Below are 26,065 nucleotides of genomic sequence, written 5' to 3' on the forward strand. Positions count from 1 at the left end.
TATATTTAAGAAAATTAAGAACATACTGCAAATGTTCAGTTTTTATGCAGTAGTGTAGCTTTGCAGTGGTACAAAGAGAGCAGAAAAATTTATACAATCCACTCTCCTAATTTAGAAAAGACAGTATTTAAGTGGCCAGCATGGAATGTTGTCCACTCAGTTTCTGAGGCTCCCTATGAAAGGAAATGCCATCATTTCCATGAATGATCAGTTTTGTCCTCCAAAACATTTTCTCAGTAATTGTGACACTCCCATTTTTTTTTAACTAAAAAAAAATGAAAGTGAAAGTGTTAGTTGCTCAGTCGTGTCCGACTCTTTGCAACCCCGTGGACTGTAGCCTGCTGGGCTCCTCTGTCCATGGAATAATGGACAAGAACTGTGGAGTGGGTTGCCATTCCCTTCTGCAGGGGATCTTCTCAACCCAGGGACAGAACCTGGGCCTCCAGCATTGTGGGCAGATTCTTTACCATCTGAGCCACCAGGGAAGCCCTTTAGTGAAATATAGTTGGTTTATGATGTTGTATTAATTTCTGCTGTACAGCAAAGTGATTCCATTATATATCAGTTTGGTTCAGTCCAGTTGCTCAGTCATGTTCAACCCTTTGCGACCCCACGGACTGCAGCACGCCAGGCTTTCCTATCCATCACCAACTCCCAGAGCTTGCTCAAACTCATGTCCATTGAGTCGGTGATGCCATTTAACCATCTCATCCTCTGTCATCCCCTTCTCCTCCTACCTTCAATGTTTCCCAGCATCAGGGTCTTTTCAAATGAGTCAGTTCTGCACATCAGGTGGCGAAAGTATTGGAGCTTCAACATCAATCCTTCCAATGAATATTCAGGACTGATTTCCTTTAGGATTGAATGGTTTGATCTCCTTGCAGTCCAAAGGACTCTCAAGAGTCTTCTCCAACACCACAGTTCAAAAGCATCAATTATATATATACATACATGTTTTTAAAATTCTTTTCCATTATGGCCTATCACAGGATATTAAATATAGTTTCCTGTGCTATACAGTAGGACTTTGTTGCTTATCCATCGTCTACATAATACTTTGCATCTACCAGTCCTAAACTCACAATCTGTCCCTCTCCCACCTCTTCTTGGCAAACACAAGTCTGTTCTCTGCATCTGTGAGTCTGTTTCCTAGATAGGTTCATTTGTGTCATATTTTAGATTCCATATGTAAGTGATATCATATGGTATTTGTCTTTCTCTGTCTTAACTTCATTTAGTACGATAATGTTTATCTATGCAAATGGCATTAATTCACTTCTGTGGCCGAGTAACATTCCGTTGTGTCTGCATACCACATCCTCTTCATCCGCTCGTCTGCAGAGGGGCGTTGAGGTTGCCTCCCTGTCTTGGCCGCTGTCAAGAGCCAATATGCTGCTGCTGTGCCGTGTTCAATTGTGTCCAACTCTCTGCGACCCCCTGGACTATAGCCCACCAGACTCCTCTGCCCGTGGAATTTTCCAGGCAAGAATATTGGAGTTCCTACTCCATGGGTCTTCCTGACCCAGGGATTGAGCCCACATCTCTGTGTCTCCTGCATTGGCAGGCTGATTCTTTACCACCACGCCATCTGAGCAGCCCCAGTAGCCAGTAGCCATTGTCTATGAACACATGGATGCATGTATTTTTTTGGAGTTATAGTTTTGTCCAGATATATGCCCAGGAGTGGCATTGCTGGATCTCATGGCAAGTCTACTTTTACTTTTTTGAGCAACTGCCAGACAGTTTTCCATAGTGACTGCACCAACTTGCATTTCATTGTTGTTGAGGGCTTGACACATAATAGGGACATGATAAGTGTTTGGTGACAGATACATTAAATGAATCAAGCAATAAAGTAGCCTTGAAAATAAGTTTATGCCAAAAATAAATGAGTAAGCGTAATAGAAATTAGTGTACCTAGGGTAAATGGATTCTAAGAGGTGTTTATATGATTTGTTCATTTCATTGCTGGAGGCCTCTCCATATAAGAGAATTCTGAAGCTTTCTCTGCTGCTAGGTGGCAAACAGTGGATGGTTTAGTCACGACTGTGTATTAGATGGTTCAGGGTAATGCTTTTGTTCTAGAACCGGTCTGGCTTGCAATGATAGTATGTGAAAGAGCAGGTCAAAATCACAAGAGGAGCTTGTCAAAAATCAGATTCCACTTGGTCAGTTAGTGTCAACCCAAGCAGGCATCAGAATCACCTGGAGGGTGGTTAAATCACAGATTGTTGGACCCTACGCTGAATTGTCAATTCGGCAAGCCTAGTATGGGGCTGGCAATGCTGACGCTTCTGGTCCCAGGCCCTCCTTTTGAGACCCACTGCTCTAAACCTAAATGTTGGGCTCAAGGATTTACTTTTCAAAGCTCCACATGCTGCCTTATTTTTGAACTATTGAAATAAGATCAAGCAGAGAAATTACAGGGGTAGAGGTCAGGTTTCCTATAAGCTAGAGATTGCCTGGCCAGACCTGAGAAAGTACAAGTGAATTTTAACAGGAGAGAATAGCTTTGGGAGCTACAGCCTACTACAATTGGTCTTCTCAGTCCCCCAGATCTAGGACTCCAGAAATAATAACAATCATAAAAATTAAAGTAGCAACTGTGTATTGAACACTCCCCATGGGACCATATGCTGTGCTAAATCATTTACAGAAATTATCCAATTTAGTCTTCACAACACTACCAGCTGGTACTATTGTCAGCCCATTTTGCAGATTAAAAACTTAAGAGAAATGTAGTGACTTTCCCAAGTTTCCACGATAAGCTAAAGTAGTTAGCTTTTGAACCACAAAGACTAAGCAATCCAGGCGTAATCATTTGGCGTTTCCTCAGAGCACCAGTCCACAGCAGGATCCATTACCCAAGGAAAGAAACATGGTTATTCAGAAGAGGTATGGTGGAATAAGAGGGAATCCCAGGATTCATAGCAGATTCCTGAAATAAGAATTAGGGGTGTGAATGCAAACAGAAACCTGAACATTCCAGAAAGGCCTCCTGGGGACCAGGAGACTTGAGTTTCAGAAATGAGGTGCAGAAATCCCAAGAAACAGCTACACAAGCTCAAAGTCCCAGGGGTAATTATATGTGAATGTTGATACCACATCAGATACCACCAGATGGGGCATAGAAAGCTGCGGAACAGACTTTCCCCTGAAGGAGGAAGTTGGCAGAGAACTAGAGAAGACCAAGCTGAACTTATAGGTGGGAAAATTCACTGGAAAGGCCACTGGAGCAGGAGAGATGGTGAAACTCCCAGTGCAGGTGACAATCCCAGAACATGTGCTTCCGCCCCCTTCTCCCCAGGAAGGTATGAGCGAGTCCATAGTGAAAGCTTTAAAGGGTTTTCAGAAAAACAAATGCACATGTCCAAGCCAGTCTGCCCTTTCAGGCCAAATGTATGGAACCTACTTGAAATGCTACCTCTGTCACCACTGTGATTGTGGATCTGGGGTTAGAGAATGCCCCAGTGACTTCGGACACACTTGTATGGGCCCTTATTAAGAAGGCTAAGATCCAAACATCTTGGATTTAGAACAACACAGAGTTTATTTTAAAGCCATTTCAGGTCGTCCTCCTTTTATATGACATGTCTTTAGCTGACATGTGGATCAGAACTGTCTATCAACCCCATTTGTAATAACTAGAAATTGTTCTACCAGGAAGTCTTTTGATTGAAAGACACCTGGAAGTGTCAATCCTATCTTTGGTTGTGGTTCTGAATTAAAAATGGCCTTTTAGGCTAAATGAGACAAATGGAAGTGTAATTAAAAAGCAAGTAGGCCGCAGGTAAAAAGGAGTATTTGGGTGATGAGGAAAATTAAGCGGAAGATATTTTATCTCCTAAAATTGCTTTGGGAATTAAATGCAAATGTAAACCCACAGTTCAAGGATTGAGAAAGAAACCACATCATCTATAAAGTCCCTGCCAAATGTTCATTACAACTTAATATCTGCCAAACCCTCTGATAGACACTGGAGATACAGATGAGAAAGGCATAATCAGCACACACGCAGGGAACGTGTACTCCAGTCATGATACCATGTGAGAAATGAAACCACAGAGATATCAGCAAACTGATACAGAGACATAGGTGTGGGGACAATTTGCGTAACCATAAAAATTGATAAACACCAAAAGAATATTTTTGAGGTGACTGTTAATGTTATCGTAGGAGGCACACCAGGCTTGATATACTCTGTAGCTTCAAAGGACTTGTTCTACTGTCCAAATAAGAATCATTAGCCTTAAAATTCTATGTCCAAACAGCTCTGTAGCCTAATTACTCACAGCGCGATCCCCAAATCACCTGAAGCCAGTCTGTTAGAAGTGCAGAGTCTCAGGTCCCACCCCAGGCCCGCTAAATCACAATTTGCATTTTGATAAGAAGCCCAGGTGACTGGTTATACATTAAAGTTACAGAAACAGGTTTTAGAGCCTTTGCTCAAAACACACTTTAGAATAAGCATAAGGTTCTTGGTTGAGATAGAAAATATGTCTCTACTCCTCACACCTTGACCATCAAGCTGAATGGTTATCTCTTGGTCATAAAGGGGACAGATCCTATGGAAATCCCCTCTGTGATTTCCTGCCTGTGTTCACAATAGAAGCAAACACTTTCAGTTGGGCGTAAGTGAAAATACAAATGTCAGTTCCCTGACCCCATTGAAGTGTTTGCACTCCCTGAAAACTCTTCATAAATATCTTGGGGGTTTGTGGAGCCCAGTCAAGGCTCTGTGTTCCAGGAAAGAACTCTTATGTTTGAGGAGTCTGCTCTCACCTACCTGTTTTTCATCAGCTGCCGTAAGCGGACCCTGATACCATTAGGGTAAGGTCTTAATTTTACATGTGATTTTGGTAAGTAATAGAAATTCTTAGGGGGTCCCTCTGAGGGCTCTTGATTACTCTCAGAATCAGCCCCAGCATCAACATTCAAGGCACAACACCCACAGCTCAAGGAGAATAGGCTTTACGGTGACTTCCTTGGGGTGGCTTCTCAGCTGCCATGGGGTTAGCCCCCCTGCTCCGTCTCCCCTCCTCCTTCTCCCTTTCAGGGCATCCCCTCTCCCAGCACCCTTCTCTCCACCCTCTGTTCCGTCTCCCCTCCTCTTCCTCCCTTTCAGGGCATCCCCTCTCCCAGCACCCTTCTCTCCACCCTCTGTTCCGTCTCCCCTCCTCTTCCTCCCTTTCAGGGCATCCCCTCTCCCAGCACCCTTCTCTCCACCCTCTGTTCCGTCTCCCCTCCTCTTCCTCCCTTTCAGGGCATCCCCTCTCCCAGCACCCTTCTCTCCACCCTCTGTTCCGTCTCCCCTCCTCTTCCTCCCTTTCAGGGCATCCCGTCTCCCAGCACTCTTCTCTCCACCCTCTGTTCCGTCTCCCCTCCTCCTTCTCCCTTTCAGGGCATCCCCTCTCCCAGCACCCTTCTCTCCACCCTCTGCAGAGGCTTAGTTTGCTTTCCTCCCTGCCTTGCCTCCTCTTTCTCATGCTCTGTCTCCCACGTGTTCCCAGCCGTTCCTTTCTCCTTCCTTCACGTGGCTCTCAGTGGCTGGGATTATTCTCATGTGCCCTCCAGTCTGTCCCATCGGCAAGCAGTCTTGGGCCTCAAACCCACAGTAGCACCTGCTGATTGTTCACCGAGTGCCCCAGTTCCCTGTCAACTCTGGGGAATGAAAGTTATGTTTCACAGTGAAAGCTCCGGGTGGACATGGACCAGCTGCTAACGGAACGGCCCATCAAGATGTAAGCAGTGATGAGTGAGGGTATGGAGTCAAATGTCATCGTTTCTGGTCACCACTCCCCCACCGAGTAGCTATGTGACCACTCAGGACTTCTGTTTTCTCCTCTGTCCAGTGAAGATAAGAATAATCCTCACTTTATTGAACTCTAAGAAAAAATAATGAGATAATGTGCACAAATCACTGCTTTTAGTAAAAGGCACCCCCCACCTTTTTTTTTTTTTTTACAATACATGGATTGGCTAGGAATTCTTGAATTCAAATATAAACTTGTATTGAAATTTTTCATGTCCTGTTACAGACTGAGGGAGCTCACCATCTTCTTTTTTGATTATTTCTATCAGTGCTATTTGCTGCTGCAGCCTTTCTGGAAGCCAATCTTGAATTTTCTGCTGTCTATGGTTCTATACGTGCCAGAAGTAACTTCAGTGTCAGGAAGTAACTAATCTACTGTGGTTGTGGTGGTGTGATCTGTCTTCTTCCCAATATTCTGACTTTAATGTAGGTCATTTTTCTTGAGAAATAGATGATCTAGCTTTCCTGAAAACTTTACTTTCTCTACCAAAACAGGAATGACAAATAAATCAAAGGCTTTAGTAGTGAAATAAAGAATGAAATATTTGTCAAAATGTGTTCTTATTTGTCAGTGTTCCTGATCATCATTGCATAACTCATTGAACTGATGTTGTTCTAGATTAGATAGATTGAGTGAGTGAGTGAGTGAGTGAGTGAGTGCGTGCTAAGAACACTGGAGTGGGTTGCCGTGCCCTCCTCCAAGGGATCTTCCCAACCCAGGGGTTGGACCTGAGTCTCTATGTCTCCTGCATTGACAAGCAGCTTCTTTAACTCTAGTGCCACCTGTGAAGCTCAGATCAATAGATAGATATGGGTAAATATATAGAAATGATATTTATTGTCATTTCTATTGATTTAATTATGATTAAAATGAACATATTTCCATGTGTGAATTGCCCATTTGTATTTCTTTTTTCTACAAACAATTTATGTCCATTACCTACTTTTCTGTTGGACTATCTTATTCTTTTGATCTACAGAGTCTATGCTATGTCTTTTAATTTACTATTTTGGGAGGCTGGGCAAATTAGAGAGTGTAAAATATGCTTATATAATCATATAAGCTATAGTTACTGAAGGCCTACCACGGCTCTTATACTGGTGGGGGGATTCCCGTGGCCTCAGCCTAAACGTAGTCCCTACCCTCAGGGGCTCACCATGGTTAAGAGCACAGTTGCAAAGACAGACAAACCTTCTAGTAGTATGCCTATCCGTATTTGTTAGCTTTGTTGCATAACAAACACCTCAAAACTTAAAACAACAGCTATTTATTTAGCCTGTGTTTCTTTGTGTAGCAATTTGAACTTGACTTTTCTGGAAGGATCTTCTAGTCTTGGCTGAGCTCATTCATGTGTCTGTGGTTCAGTCGCCAGTTACCTAGAGGCTCTGCTCCTGAAGTATGGCTGACTGTCAGCTGGTCCAGGCAGGTGACTGACACACATCTCTCATCATCCAGCAAGGCTAACCTGGGCTTGTCTGTATGGAAGTTGGAAAGGATTCTAATTGAGAGCAAGCAGAACAGGGCAAGTTCTTGACAGGTCTTATAACGTCTTCCTCCAAGCAAGTCGTAAGGTTTGCCCAGATACAAGGGGTAGGGAAATAGACTGTATCTCTTTCAGGGGACCTGCAAGTCATGGCAAAGAGTGAATGCACGGAATGGTGGAGAATTAGGGCCATTTTTCTTTGCAAAAGTCAACACATAGCCCTCATAGTTTGGATGTGAGATTGAATAAAATAATCCACGGAAAACTTAACACTGTACCTAGAACATAGTCACCATTTTTTATCAAGGGACAATTTGCACAAGATTTACAGTGAGAAGACATGGCTTCCATTTTTAGTTATGCAGCTTGAGCTAAATCATTTCACCATTTTAAGTGTCTGTATCCTTGTTTCTAAAAGAAAGAGTTTGTACAAGAATGCTGGTTAAGTTCCCCTCTGACTTCTATAGACTGCAGAGATAATTCAACTCTCATGTCTATTAAAATGGTAATTAGGGATTTCAGTTTAAAGCAACAAGCAAATGTAGTTGCTGTTGTTGTGTGTGTGTGTGTGTGTGTGTGTGCACAGTATGTCTTAGTGTATTTTTTGTGTTAATTGATAGTTATTTAGGTAAGATGAAGGGAAAAGAGTCAGTAAACAGAACCCATCCCCAAGGCAAAGAAAATAATAGTCTTATCTTGCACCAACTTAAAGGAGCTTAGAGAACAGAATAAATTTTGCTTAAAGGATAATTCCAAAAAGAGAATCCACAAGTCTGATAATTTAGTTTGTGCCCTCTGGAATTACAAGACTCATTGCACTCCATCTGGTAAGTGAGAGATGTTTGAAATGATGTATTTTGCGTTAAGGAAAAGAGGAGCTGACGTGCTGTGCTGTTTATCTTCATGGGCAGATCTTCTGGGTCTAGCTTTCAAATGGACTACTGAAATATTAAGGGCTTCCCAGGCAGTGCAATGTTAAAGAATTCTCCTGATAATGTAGAAGATGCCAGAGACATGGATTCAACCCCTGGATCGGGACGATGTCCTAGAGTAGGAAATGGCAACCCGCTCCAGTATTCTTGCCTGGAAAATTCCGCAGACAGAGGAGCCTGGCAGGCTACAGTCCATGGGGGTCACAGAGTCGGACACAACTGAGTGACTGAATACACACATTGAAATATTAAGCCCTTGATTTATTGCATTAGTTCAGTTATGATCCATAGGACAAGTCATGCCTCTTTTAGGCATGTCTTCTTTGCTAATTATTTGAAAATCTCCAGTTTGAAAGGTTATTGCTGTTTTCCCATATCTGACTGATAAGCAATGCTTGTTTATTTCATTTATTTTAGATTAAATAGTCTTGACATCTTTCAGAATTGTGAAGCCTTATCCTAAAATTTTGGTGGTTTGGATTTTTGTTTCCAGTTGGTTTAACCAGATGTTATGATTTCAACTGATTTGATCCTAGGCAATCTTTTTCTTTCAATTAAATCAAAAATAGTTGTATCACCAACTTTTCAAAACTCTTACAAGTAAGTTCATTAGTCTTTTATAATTACAAAGGGATAAATCTTTGCTTGTTATAAATTTTTACTTAAAGCCATATATGAATATCTCTGCTTTTTAATATACTATCTAGGTTGGTCATAACTTTCCTTCCATGGAGTAAGCATCTTTTAATTTCATGCTGCCATCACCATCTGCAGTGATTTTGGAGCCCAAAAAAATAAAGTCTGACACTGTTTCCACTGTTTCCCTATCTATTTCCCATGAAGTGATGGGACCAGATGCCATGATCTTAGTTTTCTGAATGTTGAGCTTTAAGCCAACTTTTTCACTCTCCTCTTTCATCTTCATCAAGAGGCTTTTTAGTTCCTCTTCACTTTCTGCCATAAGGGTGGTGTCATCTGCATATCTGAGGTTATTGATATTTCTCCCAGCAATCTTGATTCCAGCTTGTGCTTCTTCCAGCCCAACGTTTCTCATGATGTACTCTGCATATAAGTTAAACAAGCAGGGTGACAATATACAGCCTTGACGTACTCCTTTTCCTATTTGGAACCAGTCTGTTGTTCCATGTCCAGTTCTAACTGTTGCTTCCTGACCTGCATACAGGTTTCTCAAGAGGCAGGTCAGGTGGTCTGATATTCCCATCTGTTTCAGAATTTTCCACAGTTTATTGTGATCCACACAGTCAAAGGCTTTGGCATAGTCAACAAAGGTCCGTCTAGTCAAGGCTATGGTTTTTCCAGTGGTCATGTATGGATGTGAGAGTTGGACTGTCAAGAAAGCTGAACACCAAGGAATTGATGCTTTTGAACTGTGGTGTTGGAGAAGACTCTTGAGAGTCCCTTGGACTGCAAGGAGATCCAACCTGTTCATACTAAAGGAGATCAGTCCTGGGTGTTCATTGGAAGGACTGATGCTGAAGCTGAAACTCTAATACTTTGGCCACCTCATGCGAAGAGTTGACTCATTGGAAAAGACTCTGGTGCTGGGCGGGATTGGGGGCAGGAGGAGAAGGGGATGACAGAGGATGAGATGGCTGGATGGCATCACTGACTCGATGGACATGAGTTTGAGTAAACTCTGGGAGTTGGTGATGGACAGGGAGGCCTCATGTGCTGCGGACACGACTGAGTGACTGAATTGAACTGATGAATTATTTTTAATGAATTTTTTATCATAAAATAAAATAAAAATTCCCTTTATCATTAAAATAAATATTTCATGGCCATAAATATCTACTTTTATTATTTTAGGGCATTTTAAAATCATCATTGAATTCTAAAAAAAATATTTATAATGATAGAGTAACATAATTTTATAATTTATCAAAGAAATCTTAGAGATCATTTAGATGCCATATTTTACTGATGAGGAAACAAGGCTCAAGAGTTAAGACAGCAAAACACAATCATCATCTATGGTGATAAAACACCTCAACTTTGTTCAGAGTTTTGTTTACCAAATTTCTTGATTTTTTTTTTCTTTCTTTAGAAAAATTTTTTTTAATTTATTTATTTTAGTTGGAGGCTAATTACTTTACAGTATTGTAGTGGTTTTTGCCATACATTGACACGAATCAGCCATGGGTTTACATGTGTTCCCCATCCTGAACCCCCCTCCCACCTCCCTCCCCATCCCATCTCTCTGGGTCATCCCAGTGCACCAGCCCTGAGCACCCTGTCTCATGCATCAAAACATTTCCAGTTGATAGCCTTATAAAAGAATACCAGAAATATCATTCAAGGGAGTATGCTACATTGACCCATTTACATTTCCCATAAAGCTAGGAAACTGACATTTACTTTGGTATATTTCAAAAGTGAAAAATAATTTTAAATGTTATAGATTCATTAGGCCAACTTATTGACATTGATTAGGAGTTGTGGTCAGATTTTCATGTTCATTTTGTGCTTTGCCCAGCAAGTAAAAAAGAAAATTTCAAGGATTCTTTAAACCTTTAGATTCAAATAAGCAGCTCCAAATTCTGTTTAGCTATGGGAATGTAAAATGAAATTAATTTCATAGGTATGACAGGCTGCCTCAGAAATGATCTAGATGCAATCATTTAGTCCAAGTCTTTCTCCTCCTTTGGAGAAGAGAAGGGAACTGGTGGGTAAAATGAGCTCCACCTGGACAGGCCTTGTCTGCCAGCTCCTAGTTGGAGTATCACACAGTATCCAGCACATCATAGGTGCTCAGAAAATATGGGTGGAATGAATAAATGAATATTTCTCAATTTTAAAAGCCAGTTTACATCCCAGTATAAACATTCCCCTTGCTTTTAAATTATAAATAACGTGTTTAATACATAGATTGTTACTTAGTTTAGAAGCAACATAAATTAATTCTTCATAGAAGAAAAAAAAATTATGGTGAGAGCTCAGAATAGATGCTTTGACTAGCACAAAAGAAAGTGCTCTCTAGGGAGGTCTGCTCAGCGTTATGCGGCGGCCTGGTCAGAAAGGTAGTTTGGGGGAGAATAGATACATGTGTATGTATGGCTGGATCAGTCTGCCTTGCGCCTGAAGCTATCACAACATTGTTAGACAGCTATGCTCCAATATAAAATAAAAAGTTTCTAAAAAAGCAAGAGTAGGTGCTCTCTCTTCCAGCTGTGAGTGGAAGGAGAAGGGAAATGAGTTTACCTGAAGGATGAACATTCTATTGGGCTTCCTAGATGGTGCAGTGGTAAAGAATCCACCTGTGATGCAAGAGACACAAGAGATGTGGGTTCGATCCCTGAGTTGGAAAAAAAAAAAAAAAACAAAACCCTGGAGTAGGAAATGGCAAGCTGCTCAAGTATTCTTGTGTTAAATTCCATGGACAGAGGAACCTGGTGGGCTGCAGTCCATGGGCCACAAAGAGCTGGACACAACTGAATGCAATCATGAACATTCTATAGTTGGTTCTTTGCCCACTTCCCCAAATTATCCTTCTTAGAAGAGTTTCCAAACATGGCAATTTCTGTCCACATACTTTTTTTTTTAATCTTTTTCAAGTTAGAGTTAAGGAATTATTATTCTCCTTGGAAACCATTCTTTCACCCTCAAGTGACTAAACAAAGTGAAATTCAGCATGGAGCTGAGAATAACATGAAATTATATTCCCCAGGGCTTTTCTTTTTCATTCCTTAGAAGGTTTGGAATATTTAACTAGGAGAGTTGTCATGAGTGGTAAATAAATAAGCAAAATAATTTAAATGTGTCTATTCCTTTGGGTCAGAAAAAAAATCATATTAAAAGTTAAAATTAAATGTTATTTACTACATTTCAGTTTAGTATGTACTCCTGATTTTTCTCCCCTAGGAATTCTAAACTGATCTTTGGTTCTTTTCTATCTTTAGTGAGTTTTGTGACTAATATATGATGTAACGGCTCTTTGAGTAGAGCCTGTCAGCTTAAAAATACATTGAAATGAGGGTTCCCTTAGGTTAGTTAAAAAGCACTTCAATTATTGTGTGAAAAATCCTTCTGGGTTGAGTTTTCATGCCTCATGCAATAGAAATCCTAGGCCCAATACCCAGAGATTCCTTCATCTTATTTAGGGTTTAAGAGGTGAAATTTTTATGTATTTATTTTTGTCAAGATTCTCTCGGTTGCAAGTGTTGGAAACCTCTATGGGACTTGGACAAGATGAGTATATACTATAAAATTACACGGAGTAGGTCATGTGAGAAAGGATTGACCATTCACAAGGGTTAAGGGAAGGAGTGGACAGACAATTGCCAGACATCACTCACAACTCTTTCTATGTCTGTCTGCCTATCTGCCTCTCAATCTTCTGCTTTTCTCTGTATAATAGTATTATTCTTGCTGTTGTTTAGTCACTCAGTCATGCCCAATATTTTGTGGCCCCATGGACTGTAGCCCTCCAGGCTCCTCTCTTCATGGGATTTCCCTGCAAGAATACTGGAGTGGGTTGCCCTTCCCTCTCCAGAGGGTCTTCCTGACCCAGGGAACTAACTTGCCTCTCCTGCATTACAGGTGGATTCTTTACTGCTGAGCCACCAGGGAAGCCTAGATATTAGTATTATTCCTTTCCAAAGCAGCACACAGGCTTTCCCTTAGCAGAAAATATATGCATAGATGTAATCTCATTGCGAGTTTAATGTGAGTCCGACAGTGTTGTAGTTGTTGAGTCACTTAGTCATGTCTGAATCTTTGTGACCCCATGGACTGCAGCACGCCAGGCCTCCCTGTCTTTCACCAACTCCTGGAGCTTGCTTAGACTCACAGCCATTGAGTCAGTGATGCCATCCAACCATTTCATCCTCTGTCGTCCCCTTCTTCTCCCACCTTCAGTCTTCCCCAGCATCAGGGCCTTTTCTAATGAGTTGGCTGTTTGCATCAGGTGGCCAAAGTATTGGAGTTTCAGCTTCAGCATCAGTCCTTCCAATGAATATTCAGGATGTATTTCCTTTAGGATTGACTGGTTTGATCTCCTCGCAGTCCAAAGGACTCTCAAGAGTCTTCTCCAACACAACAGTTCAAAAGTATCATTTCTTCAGTACTCAGCTTTGTTTATAGTCCAACTCTCACATCCATGCATGACTACTGGAAAAGCAGTATTATTAACAAATTTATAATATTAATCACTCTGCCTCCTGGAATTTAAGTAGAAGAAGTTTAAATGAAAACAGTAAATGCTATAAGGGCAGAATTATAGTAAGAGTTTTTAAAGATACCTAGAAAAGGCAGAATATTACAGGGAAGAATCTGCAGTATGGGAGCATTGGGGAGACACAGGGGAACTGAGCAGAGTGGAAGGACATTTGTCATATTAAACATAGATATTATCCTTTTTAAAACACATTTTTGGGATGCTAGGGAAATACTGTTTTCATTAGTTGCATACAAAAGCCACATTAAAAAAAAAAAAGCCAGGATTTCACAGTAAGGCATTTGTTCCTAAAGGAACAAAGCTTAGCTTATTAAATATCAAAATTATGTAGTTTTAAAAGTATTTTCAATAAGACAGACCATAGCTTGGACATGAACTATAGCATGCACCAGAACTATCACCAAGGTCAGGGTCAGTACAGTTCAGTTCAGTCGCTCAGTCATGTCTGACTCTTTGAGACCCCGTGGACTGCAGCACACCAGACCTCCCTGTTCATCACAAATTCCCAGAGTTTACTCAAACTCATGTCCATAGAGTCAGCGATGCCATCCAATAATTTCATTCTCTGTCATCCCCTTCTCCTCCTGCCTAAAATCTTTCCCAGCATCAGGGTCTTTTCAAATGAGTCAGTTCTTTGCATCAGGTGGCCAAAGTATTAGAGTTTCAGCCTCAGCATCAGTCCTTCCACTGAATATTCAGGACTGATTTCCTCTAGGATGGACTGGTTGGATCTCCTTGCATTCCAAGGGACTCTCAAGAGTCTTCTCCAACACCACAGTTCAAAAGCATCAATTCTTCAGTGCTCAGCTTTCTTTGTAGTCCAACTCTTACATTCATACATGACCACTGGAAAAACCATAGCCTTGAGTAGACGGACTTTTGTTGACAAAGTAATGTCTCTGTTTTTTAATATGCTGTCTAGGTTGGTCCTAACTTTTCTTCCAAGGATCAAGCACCTTTTAATTTCATGGCTACAGTGACCATCTGCAGTGATTTTGGAGCTCAAAAATAAAGTTTGTCATTGTTTCCACTGTTTCCCCATCTATTTGCCATGAAGTGATGGGACCAGATGCCATGATCTTAGTTTTCTGAATGTTAAGCTTTAATCCAACTTTTTCACTGTCCTCTTTCACTTTCATCAAGAGGCTCTTTAGTTCTTCTTCACATTCTGCCATAAGGGTGGTGTCATCTGCATATCTGAAGTTATTGATATTTCTCCCAGCAATCTTTATTCCAGCCTGTGCTTCATCCAGCCCAGTGTTTCTCATGATGTACTCTGCATATAAGTTAAATAAGCAGGGTGACAATATACAGCCTTGACATACTCCTTTTCCTATTTGGAACCAGTCTGTTCTTCCATGTCCAGTTCTAACTGTTGCTTCCTGACATGCATACAGATTTCTCAAGAGACAGGTCAGGTGTTCTGATATTCCCATTTTGTTAAGAGTTTTTCACAGTTTGTTGTGATACACACAGTCAAAGTCTTTGGCATAGTAAATAAAGCAGAAATAAATGTTTTTTCTGGAACTCTCTTGCTTTTTCAATGATCCAACAGATGTTGGCAATTTGATCTCTGGTGCCTCTGCCTTTTCTAAATTCAGCTTGAACATCTGGAAGTTCACAGATCATGTACTGCTGAAGCCTGGCCTGGAGAATTTTGAGCATTAATTTTCTAGTGTGTGAGATGAGTGCAGTTGTGCGGTAGTTTGAATAATCTTTGGCATTGCCTTTCTTTGGGAAAGACAGACTGAAAACCACAATCACAGAAAACTAACCAATCTGATCATGTGCTCCACAGCCTTGTCTAACTCAATGAAACTATGAGCCATAGCATGTAGGACCACCCAAGATGGATGGGTTATGGTGGAGAGTTCTGACAAAATGTGGTCCACTGGAGAAGGGAATGGCAAACCACTTCAGTATTCTTGCCTTGAGAACCCCATGAACAGTATGAAAAGGCAAAAAGATAGGACACTGAAAGATGAACTCCCTAGGTCAGTAGGTGCCCAATATATTACTGGAGATCAGTGGAGAAATAACTCCAGAAAGAATGAAGAGATGGGGCCAAAGCAAAAACAGCACCCAGTTGTGAATGTGACTGGTGATAGAAACAAGGTATAATGCTGTAAAGAGCAATATTGCATAGGAATCTGGAATGTTAGGTCCATGAATCAAGGCAAATTGGAAGTGGTCAAACAGGAAAATGCAAGAGTGAACGTTGACATTTTAGCAATCAGGGAACTAAAATGGACTGGAATGGGTGAATTTAATACAGATGACCATTATGTCTACTACTGTGGGCAAGAATATCTTAGAAGAAATTGAATAGCCATCATAGTCAACAAAAGAGTCTGAAATGCAGTACTTAGATGCAATCTCAAAAATGACAGAATGATCTCTATTCATTTCCAAGGCAAAGCATTCAATATCACAGTAATCCAAGTCTATGCCCCAACCAGAAATGCTGAAGAATCTGAATTTGAACAGTTCTATGAAGACCTACACAGAGAAGGCAGTGGCAACCCACTCCAGTACTCTTGCCTGGAAAATCCCATGGACGGAGGAGCCTGGTGGGCTGCAGTCCATGGGGTCGCGAAGAGTGGGACACGACTGAGCCACTTCACTTTCACTTTTCACTTTCATGCATTGGAGAAGGAAATGGCAACCCACTCCAATGTTCTTGCCTGGAGAATCCTAGGGATGGGGGAGCCTGGTGGGCAGCCGTCTATGGGCTCGCACAGAGTTGGACACGACTGAAATGACTTAGCAGCAGCAGCAGCATGAAGACCTACAAGACCTTCTAGAACTAACACCCCAAAAAGATGTCCTTTTCATTATAGGGGACTAGAATGCAAAAGAAGGAAGTCAGGAAGCACCTGGAGTAACAGGCAAATTTGGCCTTAGAGTACAGAATGAAGCAGTGCAAAGGCTAACAGAGTTTTGACAAGAAAACACACTGATCATAGCAAATACCCTCTTCCAGCAACACAAGAGAAGACTCTACACATGGATATCACCAGATGGTCAATACCGAAATCAGATTGATTATATTCTTTGCAGCCAAAGATGGAGAAGCTCTCTACAGTCAGCAAAACAAGACCAGGAGCTGACTCTGGCTCAGATCGTGAACTCCTTATTGCCAAATTCAGATTTAAATTGAAGAAAGTAGGGAAAACCACTCTACCATTCAGGTATGACCTAAATCAAATCCCTTATGATTATACAGTGGAAGTGAGAAATAGATTCAAGGGATTAGATCTGATAGAGTGCCTGAAGAACTATGGATGGAGGTTTGTGACATTGTACAGGAGGCAGTGATCAAGACCATCCCCATGGAAAAGAAATGCAAAAAAGCAAACTGGCTGTCTCAGGAGGCCTTACAAATAGCTGTGAAAAGAAGAGAAGCAAAAGGCTAAGGAGAAAATAAAAGATAAACCCATATGAATGCAGAGTTCCAAAGGATAGCAAAGAGAGATAAGAAAGCCTTCCTCAGTGATCAGTGCAACAAAATAGAGGAAAACAGTAAAATGGGAAAGACTAGAGATCTTGTCAAGAAAATTATAGATACCAAGGGATCATTTCATACAAAGTTGGACACAATAAAGGATAGAAATGTTATGGACCTAAAAGAAGCAAAAGATAATAAGAAGAGGTGGCAAGAATACACAGAAGAACTATACAAAAAAGATCTTCATGACCCAGATAATCACAATGGTGTGATCACTCACCTAGAGCCACACATCCTAGAATGCAAAGCCAAGTGGACCTTAGGAAGCATCAGTACGAACAAAGCTGTGGTGGTGATGAAATTCCAGTTGAACTATTTCAAATTCTAAAAGATGATGCTGTGAAAGTGCTGCACTCAATATGCCAGCAAATGTGGAAAACTCAGCAGTGGCCACAGGACTGGATAAGTTCAGGGTCAATATGCTTTTAAACTTAATAGTAATTTTGGGGGGCCTATGTATAGAGCCTGGTGTTCAAAAAAATTAATAAGAAAGGATGCATTAGTGGCATCCGTTTTGAGAGCAATAATAATATATGTACACACAAAGGCAAATATGTATAAGTGATATCGAAAAATCCAGTGGAGGGCCAAGAACTGAAATTGTCTGGCAATTGAAAGGGAGGATTACCAGTGGCTAGTTGAAAAAGAAAGAGAGGCATAGACAAGGGGAGATGTTGGCTGGTGCCCACTTCCTTATCAGAAGTTAAGCAGCACAGTCCAGTGGAACTTTCTGCAACCATGGGAATGTCTTACATCTGTGCTATCTCTCATTCAAATGGTAATAACATCCAGGTGGTAAAATACCATCAGAAGAAGTATAGAAGCAGGTGTGTACCCAGACAGTCTGAGAATAAAATACTGCTTAGCTTATTGAATATGCTGGATGTTAATCAGGAGAGGAAATTTAGAGCTGGAGCATAACAGAAAGAGAACACAGCCCCATCCATCAGCAGAAAATTGGATTAAAGATATACTGAGCATGGCCATGCCCACCAGAGGAAGACCCAGTTTTGCAGTCAGTCCCTCCCACCAGGAAGCTTCCACAAGTGTTTTGCCCTCATCTATCAGAGGGCAAACAGAATCAAAACCACAATGACAGAAAACTAACCAAACTGATCACATGGACCGCAGCCTTGTCTAACTCAATGAAACTATGAGCCGTGCTGTGTAGGGCCACCCAAGATGGACAGGTCATGGTGGAGAGTTCTGACAAAATGTGGTCCACTGGAGAAGGGAATAGCAAATCACTTCAGTATTTGTGCCTTGAGAACCCCATGAACAGTTCAGTTCAGTTCCATTCCGTCGCTCAGTTGTGTCCGACTCCCTGTGACCCCGTGAGCTGCAGCACGCCAGGCCTCCCTGTCCATCACCAACTGCCGGAGTCTACCCAAAGCCATGTCCATTGAGTCAGTGATGCCATCCAACCATCTCATCCTCTGTCGTCTCCTTCTCCTCCTGCCCTCAATCTTTCCCAGCATCAGCGTCTTTTCCAATGAGTCAGCTCTTTGTATCAGATGGCCAAAGTGTTGGAGTTTCAGCTTCAACATCAGTCCTTCCAATGAACACCCAGGACTGAGCTCCTTTAGGATGGACTGGTTGGATATCCTTGCAGTCCAAGGGACTCTCAAGAGCCTTCACTAACACCACAGTTCAAAAGCATCAATTCTTCGGCATTCAGCTTTCTTTATAGTCCAACTGTCACATCTATACATGACTACTGGAAAAACCATAGCCTTGAATAGATGGACCTTTGTTGACAAAGTAATGTCTCTGCTTTTTAATATGCTGTCTAGGTTGGTCATAACTTTCCTTCCAAGGAGTAAGTGTCTTTTAATTTCATGGCTGCAATCACCATCTGCAGTGATTTTGGAGCCCAGAAAAATAAAGTCAGCCACTGTTTCCCCATCTATTTGCCATGAAGTGATGGGACCAGATGCCATGATCTTAGTTTTCTGAATGTTGAGCTTTAAGCCAACTTTTTCACTCTCCTCTTTCACTTTCATCAAGAGGTACTTTAGTTCTTCTTCACTTTCTGCCATAAGGGTGGTGTCATCTGCATATCTGAAGTTATTGATATTTCTCCCAGCAATCTTTATTCCAGTTTGTACTTCCTCCAGCCCAGCATTTCTCATGATGTACTCTGCATATAAGTTAAATAAGCAGGGTGACAATAGACAGCCTTGACATACTCCTTTTCCTATTTGGAACCAGTCTGTTCTTCCATGTCCAGTTCTAACTGTTGCTTCCTGACCTGCATACAGGTTTCTCCAGAGGCAGGTCAGGTGGTCTGGTATTCCCATCTCTTTCAGAATTTTCCACAGTTTATTGTGATCCACACAGTCAAAGGCTTTGGCATAGTCCATAAAGCAGAAATAGATGTTTTTCTGGAACTCTCTTGGTTTTTTGATGATCCAGCAGATATTGGCAATTTGATCTCTGGTGCCTCTGCTTTTTCTAAAACCAGCTTGAACATCTGGAAGTTCACAGGTCAAGTATTGCTGAAGCCTGGCCTTGGAGAATTTTGAGCATTACTTTACTAGTGTGTGAGATGAGTGCAATTGTGTGGTAGTTTGAACATTCTTTGGCATTGCCTTTTTTTGGGATTGGAATGAACACTGACCTTTTCCAGTCCTGTGGCCACTGCTGAGTTTTCCAAATTTGCTGGCATATTGAGTGCAGCACTTTCACAGCATCATCTTTTAGGATTTGAAATAGCTCAACTGGAATTCTTCCATCACCTCCACTAGCTTTGTTCATAGTGATGCTTTCTGTGCAGAGTACACCATGTGAAATGCCGAGCTGTGTGAAACACAAACTGGAACCAAGATTACTGGGAGAAATATCAATAACCTCAGATATGCAGATGACACCACCCTTATGGCAGAAAGCGAAGAGGAACTAAGGAACCTCTTATGAAGGTGAAAGAGGAGAGTGAAAAGGCTGGCTTAAAACCCAACATTCAAAAAACAGATCATAGCATCTCGTCCCATCTCTTCATGTCTAATAGATGTGGAAACAATGGAAACAGTGACAGACTTTTGCGGGGCGGGGGGGGGGGGGGCCCCAAAATCAATGCAAACATGGCTGCAGCCACGAAATTAAAAAATATTTGCTCTTTGGAAGAAAAGCTGTAACAAACCTGGACCGCATATTAAAAAGCAGAGACATTACATTGCCAACAAAGTTCCGTCTAGTAAAACTAGGGTTTTTCCAGTAGTCATGTATGGATGTGAGAGTTGGACCTTAAAGCTAAACACCGAAAAATTGTTGCTTTGAACTGTGGTGTTGGAGAGGACTCTTGAGAGTCCCTTTGACTACAAGGAGATCAAACTTATAAATTCTAAAAAAATCAATCCTGAATATTCATTGGAAAGACTGATGCTGAAGCTGAAGCTCCAATACTCTGGCCACCTGATGCGAAGAGCCAAGTCCTTAAAAAGACCCTGATGCTGAGAAAGATTGAAGCAGGAGGAGATGGGGATTACAGAGGATGAGATGGTTGGATGGCATCCATCCAAAAATGGATATGAGTTTGAGCAAGCTCTGGGAGATGGTGGAGGTCAGGGAAGGCTGTCCTGCTGCAGTCCATGGGATCACAAAGAGTCAAATGCTACTAAGCAACTGAACAGCAACAACACATAACATATTTGAGGTTAGATAGCCAGTTAAGGCTCTGGGACATATGAAAAATGCAATTTGATATGGAGTAGAAAAATTCAGAAGAGACTGAAGGCAAGAAGGGAATGCTTGCCAAGTCCAGGCAGGATTAATGTAAATCTGCACAGAGTATTGTGAACACAAGGCTAAGAGGTCCATGATGATGAGATAAATGAACAAATTCCCATGACTCACTAGATGAGGAAATCACTCAAGGGGTCAATCAAATGTAATGTACACTTTTTAAGCTGAGTGATGATACCTAATGGGAAAATACGATGACTTGTCTTCTATGAGAGATGTTGAGATGCTGGGGAGCTGTCCTCAGCTAGAGATGCTCAAAGGTCGTTGACACAGAAATGTACTGAAGCATTTAAAAGAGTCAGAGAAGACTGATGTGGGAAATGTTAAAGATCCTGTAAATGAAGGGAAGAGAGTTTCTTATGAGAGTGGTTGGCAGCTGACATACTATCAAGAAGATAAAGTCGTGATTCCCAAACCGTGTGCCATGGCACCATGAGATACCATGTTGAACTCACAAGGGAATTGTGGGATGTTTTGCATTTTCAAAAGAAGCAGAGCAGCATCTATTGGAATCTGTTCAAAGCACTTCTATTAAGTTATTTGAACCTAATCTTTTGATAAATAAATGGAACTGTTCCTTTGTTTCTTATTGGTGCCATGAAAAAATTACTGAGATCTTAAGGGTACTGTGAACTAAAAAAACTTGTGGATCTCTAGAATAATAAAAAGTTCACTACTGAGACTTGGCCAATGAGTTCAGTAGCAAAAGAGTTTTTGTAATCTTAACGCAAAATCAGGTAAATGCCAATGGTTGGTGTGGAAACAAGATGGTGGGGTTGAAGGGTGTAGGGTGGGACATTACAGTTGTGGAAGCAGTTGCTGGTCTTCCATTTTAGGCACAGAAAGAGAAGGAAAGTCAAAGATGGAACAAAAGTTGAGTGCTCTGGAGAATAAGAAAATAGAGATGTGTTTTTAAGCAAAAGGAAAGAATGTGTCCAATCTGAAAAAGTTTGAGAGAAGAAAGTGAAATGGTGGTCCTCCTGCAGGAGGGGGAAGGTGAGAAGCAATACGTGGGGAGCCCCCTTTCTCAGGGAAGGCGGGGTAAGGAAACCAGGCCACAAACCTGTGACGTGGTGCATTGGAGTCGCATGTCTGTCTCCAGCTTTCATGACCACCCAAGGAGGAAAGCATTATCCCTGTCTCAGAGGTGAGGAAGCTGAGTTTGGGGTAATGAAGACAATGAAGATAAAGTTTCACAGCTCTTTTGAGACAGAGAAGAGGGAATTTGAAAGGGTGCCTTAGAGCCTGGGTGGCTTAAACAACAAGCATTTATTTTTCACAGTTATGAAGGCTGAGAAATCCAACATTAAGATTCCAGTAGATTTAGTGTTTGGAGAGAGCCCAGTTCCTGGTTCATAGAGAGCTTTATTCTGTGTCCTTATGTGGTGGAAGGGGTATGGGAGCTCTTGGGGTGCTTTATAATTATGGGCACTAATCCCACTCATGAAGGCTCATAATCACCTAAAGTTCCCATCTCTTACACTGAGGGTCAGGATTTCAATATATTTATTAGTATTTGGGAGGGACACAACATTCAGTCCATAACGGTTTCTACACTGTTTCCGTTGTCTTCAATAACGTGCACATGAATCTCCTGGGAATGTTATTAAAATGCAGATCTTTATTTAATCCAAAGTCATAGGGGCTGAGAACTTACATTTTTTTGTTGCATTCTCTGGCAATGCCAATGCTGATGAATCCTGTCCCACACTTCAAGTAGCAGGATCTAGAAAGCCAATGCATAGCTCAGAGTTTCTAGAATAATGCCAGGTATTAAGTAGGCATTCGACAAATATTTGCTGAATTGTGGCTGCTTGAATAGTTTAGATGAATGTGTGTGTTCTGGGAGCACAGGAGGTGGGAACTAGCTCTGAGAAGAATAAGCAGCAAGTGCAGATGGTCCAAGGGAGGGGCAAGGAGGAAGGCCAGGGTGTGCAGCGCACGGGAAGCTTCTGTGGAACCGTGAGGGAGGTTGGTGCTGGCGGCTGTGGGGGCGCTGAACACAGAGGGACATCAGCCTCAGAACTGAGTGAGCTGGAAGGCTGAGCAAGCTCAGGCTCAGTGGCTTCACTGCCTGGATGTTGATGTTGCGGAGAAAGAGGGTGGCAGGGAGCTGTAAGTGTGAGCAGGAGCTGGCAAACTCCAGAAATGATCCTGGACGAAGCTGAACGTTGGAGATGAGAACATGGAAACAGATGCATGGATATCACTGCTGAGAAACTTAGATGGCCATACAATGAGGGACCACCGAGACCCTCTATATGTGGCAAAGAATCCAAAATCAACTGAGGAGACTTTGAAAACCCTGATTCCCTGGCCCTGTCCCTAAACATGTAGAGGCCACAGGCCTCGGGACAGGCCCTGGAATCTGTGTTTTCAAGAAGTTGCTCACAAGAGATTCTGATATTGCCACCGAGGTTGGGGATCCCTGGATTACCCTCTGTAATTCCTTGGGCTGAACTGGGGAGGAGGAAGGTCCCCTGTGGAGGGGAAAGCCCTGTGGGTACCTCTCAGTTACAACAGAGGTGCTGTGAGAATCCTCAGGGAAATGGCAAGAGTCTTTGCACAGTGGAATTTTACATCTAACTCGTTTGATAAATAGCATTAGCAGGATGTAATATTTCTTGATTTCTTTAATTGTGACAGTTGTGATCAGGTACTGTCTTTTGAATGATCAAATAGGTTTTCTGCTGCCCCAAGCTCCAGTTAATATTTGTTCAGATTTAATCTGCCTCACAGATTTGGTCCCTGGGTCTGGAATATCCCCTGGAGGAAGGCATAGCAACCCATTCCACTATTCTTGCCTGGAGAATCCCACGGACAGAGGAGCCTGATGGGCTACAGCCCATAACGTCTCAAAGAGTTGGACACAACTGAAGTGACTTAGCATGCATGTACACACACATACCCAGTTCTGCCAAGTACTTCTCTGTGGTCCTGAGCCCCAAATTTGAGTCTCATGCGTCAATATGACCTCATAGACCAACTCTTAGGACTGAATAAGTTAAATATGATAAGTTAGTACATTTAAAACTTATCACACTGTGCCTGGCATGTGTAAATTATCAATGAAAGTTTGGTAATGTTATAATTATATTGCCTTGGTGCTGCTGTAGCTACCACATATATGTAAGTGGCTGCTATATATGAGAATCTCCATCTCTGGGGATCAGAGTGACCGTTCAATAGGAAGTCCACACCATCTATTTGGTGCACCAGTAAGAAGGCTTAAGTCCAGTTGCTACTGCTGCGTAAGCAATGGCAGAAGGTTCTGTAGGTTCTTCGTGTAGAATAAAGAAAGAGAAGTGCTTGGAAGGCGCAATTATGCTCCCATAATTGACAAGCATTTATTGAGCACCTACTGAAAGCTAGAAATTGTGGAGGGCTAGGGATTTGAAAACATAGTCACTGCCCTCTTGAAGGCAAATGAAGGTCTGATAAGCAAATAAATGCAAGACAAAATACTTGCTATCATATCAATGTACTCAAAATTCAAAATGGTAGCACAGAAGAGAATTTCCAGTGCTCTTTTGGAAGTTACCCACATGGGACAAACATCAGTTTCCAAGATAGGTGACTCATGTCATCCTTGAAGCACTTAAGCAAGGAATTGGAAACCAAGAATTATAAATCACAGTTGATTATAACTTACATTTGTATCACACTCATTTTTATTTTAAACTTCATAGTACCTCCAAGAGAGAAAGACATTGATTATCTCATTTATAACCAAGAAAATGTAGGTTCAGGAAATGTAGGCTCTATGACCAAAATCATAGTTTTAGTAAGTCATAGAGTGGGAATTGGTACCTGGGTCCACACTGTTAGCTATCATTGCACTTGGCAAAAGCAAGCCCAATAATCTAAGAAATCCTGTTTAATTAGAAAGAGATAATAAGAATTACATATTAAAACCTAGATAATGTATGGTCTAAAATTATGTCCTTATTACCTACGTATTGTAAAATGTCTGACGATTTTACTCTTGCTGGAGAAGGAAATGGCAAACCACTTGTGTTCTTGCCTGGAGAATCCCATGAACAAAAGAGCTTGATGAGCTACTGTCCATAGGGTCTCGAAGAGTCAGAAACGACTGAAGCGACTTAGCACACGTAGCACGCAAACATCAATCACAGATTTTTCTAACCTCAGATACTGTTTGATGTGGGGTTGGGGAGGGAAAGGGTGCTTTGCTTGTGATCCTGTAAAATAGCCACCTGGCTTTATTTTTTTTTTCCCCCAGCTTATTCAAAAATTGACCGATGTTGCTGAAGAATGTCAGAATAATCAGTTAAAGAAGCTCAAAGAAATCTGTGAGAAGTAAGCCTCCATTCTCTTACAATGGATTTGTACATGTAAATGTATTAAGTACAAATTGCTATTGGATTGACCAATTTTCCCTTTTGCTTCCATTTTGCCTTCAGAGAGAAGAAGGAATTAAAGAAGAAAATGGATAAAAAGAGGCAGGAGAAGATAACAGAAGCTAAATCCAAAGACAAAAGCCAGATGGAGGAGTAAGTAGAAAGAACCCTTTCCTCCCACCTTTTACCCTGGGTTGTCCTATGCAGAATAACAGCGGCTCAACCGTACAAAGACCTATCTGCGAAATTTCTCCTCAAATTAACCTTTCCAAAGACCCACTTTGTAAGGGTTTTCAGTGAAGCACTGAGGTGCCCACAGGCCCTAAGGAAAAGGCTCTATCTTCTCTTCTGATATTGTCAGACAGCCTTCCTGCCATTTAGTGAAAACAGAGCTTGTGCCTTGGGTAGAACCTGACCTTTGTCAGAGCTGACAAGTTGTATCTTCCTTGCAGCAGTAAGAAGAAAGTTGAGAGTTCTGTAAACTTTCATCTGGAAACCTGAGGTTGCCATGTTTGTCAATGATGGATGAGTTCATGTGATGATTTCTTTGTCATTCACTTTCAGGGAAAAGACAGAGATGATCCGGTCATACATCCAGGAGGTGGTGCAGTACATCAAGAGGGTATGTCATGTTCATGAATACCTGTCTCTTTTGCAAACCGTTTGATGAGTACCGTGTGAGTCTCTGGAGGGAAATGCCATGCTTCCCGGTAATTCTTTATCACCAGCTGTGCAACTTCCCAGAGCAGCCAGTCTGTAATCAGTGTTTCTGCAAGTCTAATGCAAACCTCTGTATAAAAAGGTTCAGCTAAAGATAAATGTTAAGAATCTTTTCTAGAATCAGGAATCTGAAAACATGATGTCAAGGGGACCTCCCTGAAAAGAACCTTTTGTTCCTGCTGTTGTTAAGTTGCTAAGTTGTGTCCAGCTCTTCTGCAACCCCATGAGCTGTAGCCCACCAGGCTCCTCTGTCCATGGGATTTCCCACGCAAAGAAACTGGAATGGGTTGCCATTTCCTTCTCCAGAGCA

General features: G+C 41.7%; 1 protein-coding gene across 2 annotated transcripts in view; it reads left to right on the forward strand.

The window, feature by feature from the left end:
- Positions 1–26,065, forward strand: part of PLCB1 (phospholipase C beta 1) — an 854,892-nt gene that overhangs the window by 725,225 nt on the left and 103,602 nt on the right. For both annotated transcript variants that reach the window (XM_043883527.1, XM_043883528.1), the window contains exons 28-30: positions 24,918–24,994; positions 25,099–25,188; positions 25,600–25,657. In XM_043883527.1, coding sequence (XP_043739462.1) covers positions 24,918–24,994; positions 25,099–25,188; positions 25,600–25,657 — 225 coding nt within the window. The remainder of the gene's footprint in view (positions 1–24,917; positions 24,995–25,098; positions 25,189–25,599; positions 25,658–26,065) is intronic.

This window comes from Cervus elaphus, chromosome 23 (genome assembly GCF_910594005.1).
Source record: "Cervus elaphus chromosome 23, mCerEla1.1, whole genome shotgun sequence".
Taxonomy (NCBI): Eukaryota; Metazoa; Chordata; class Mammalia; order Artiodactyla; family Cervidae; genus Cervus; species Cervus elaphus.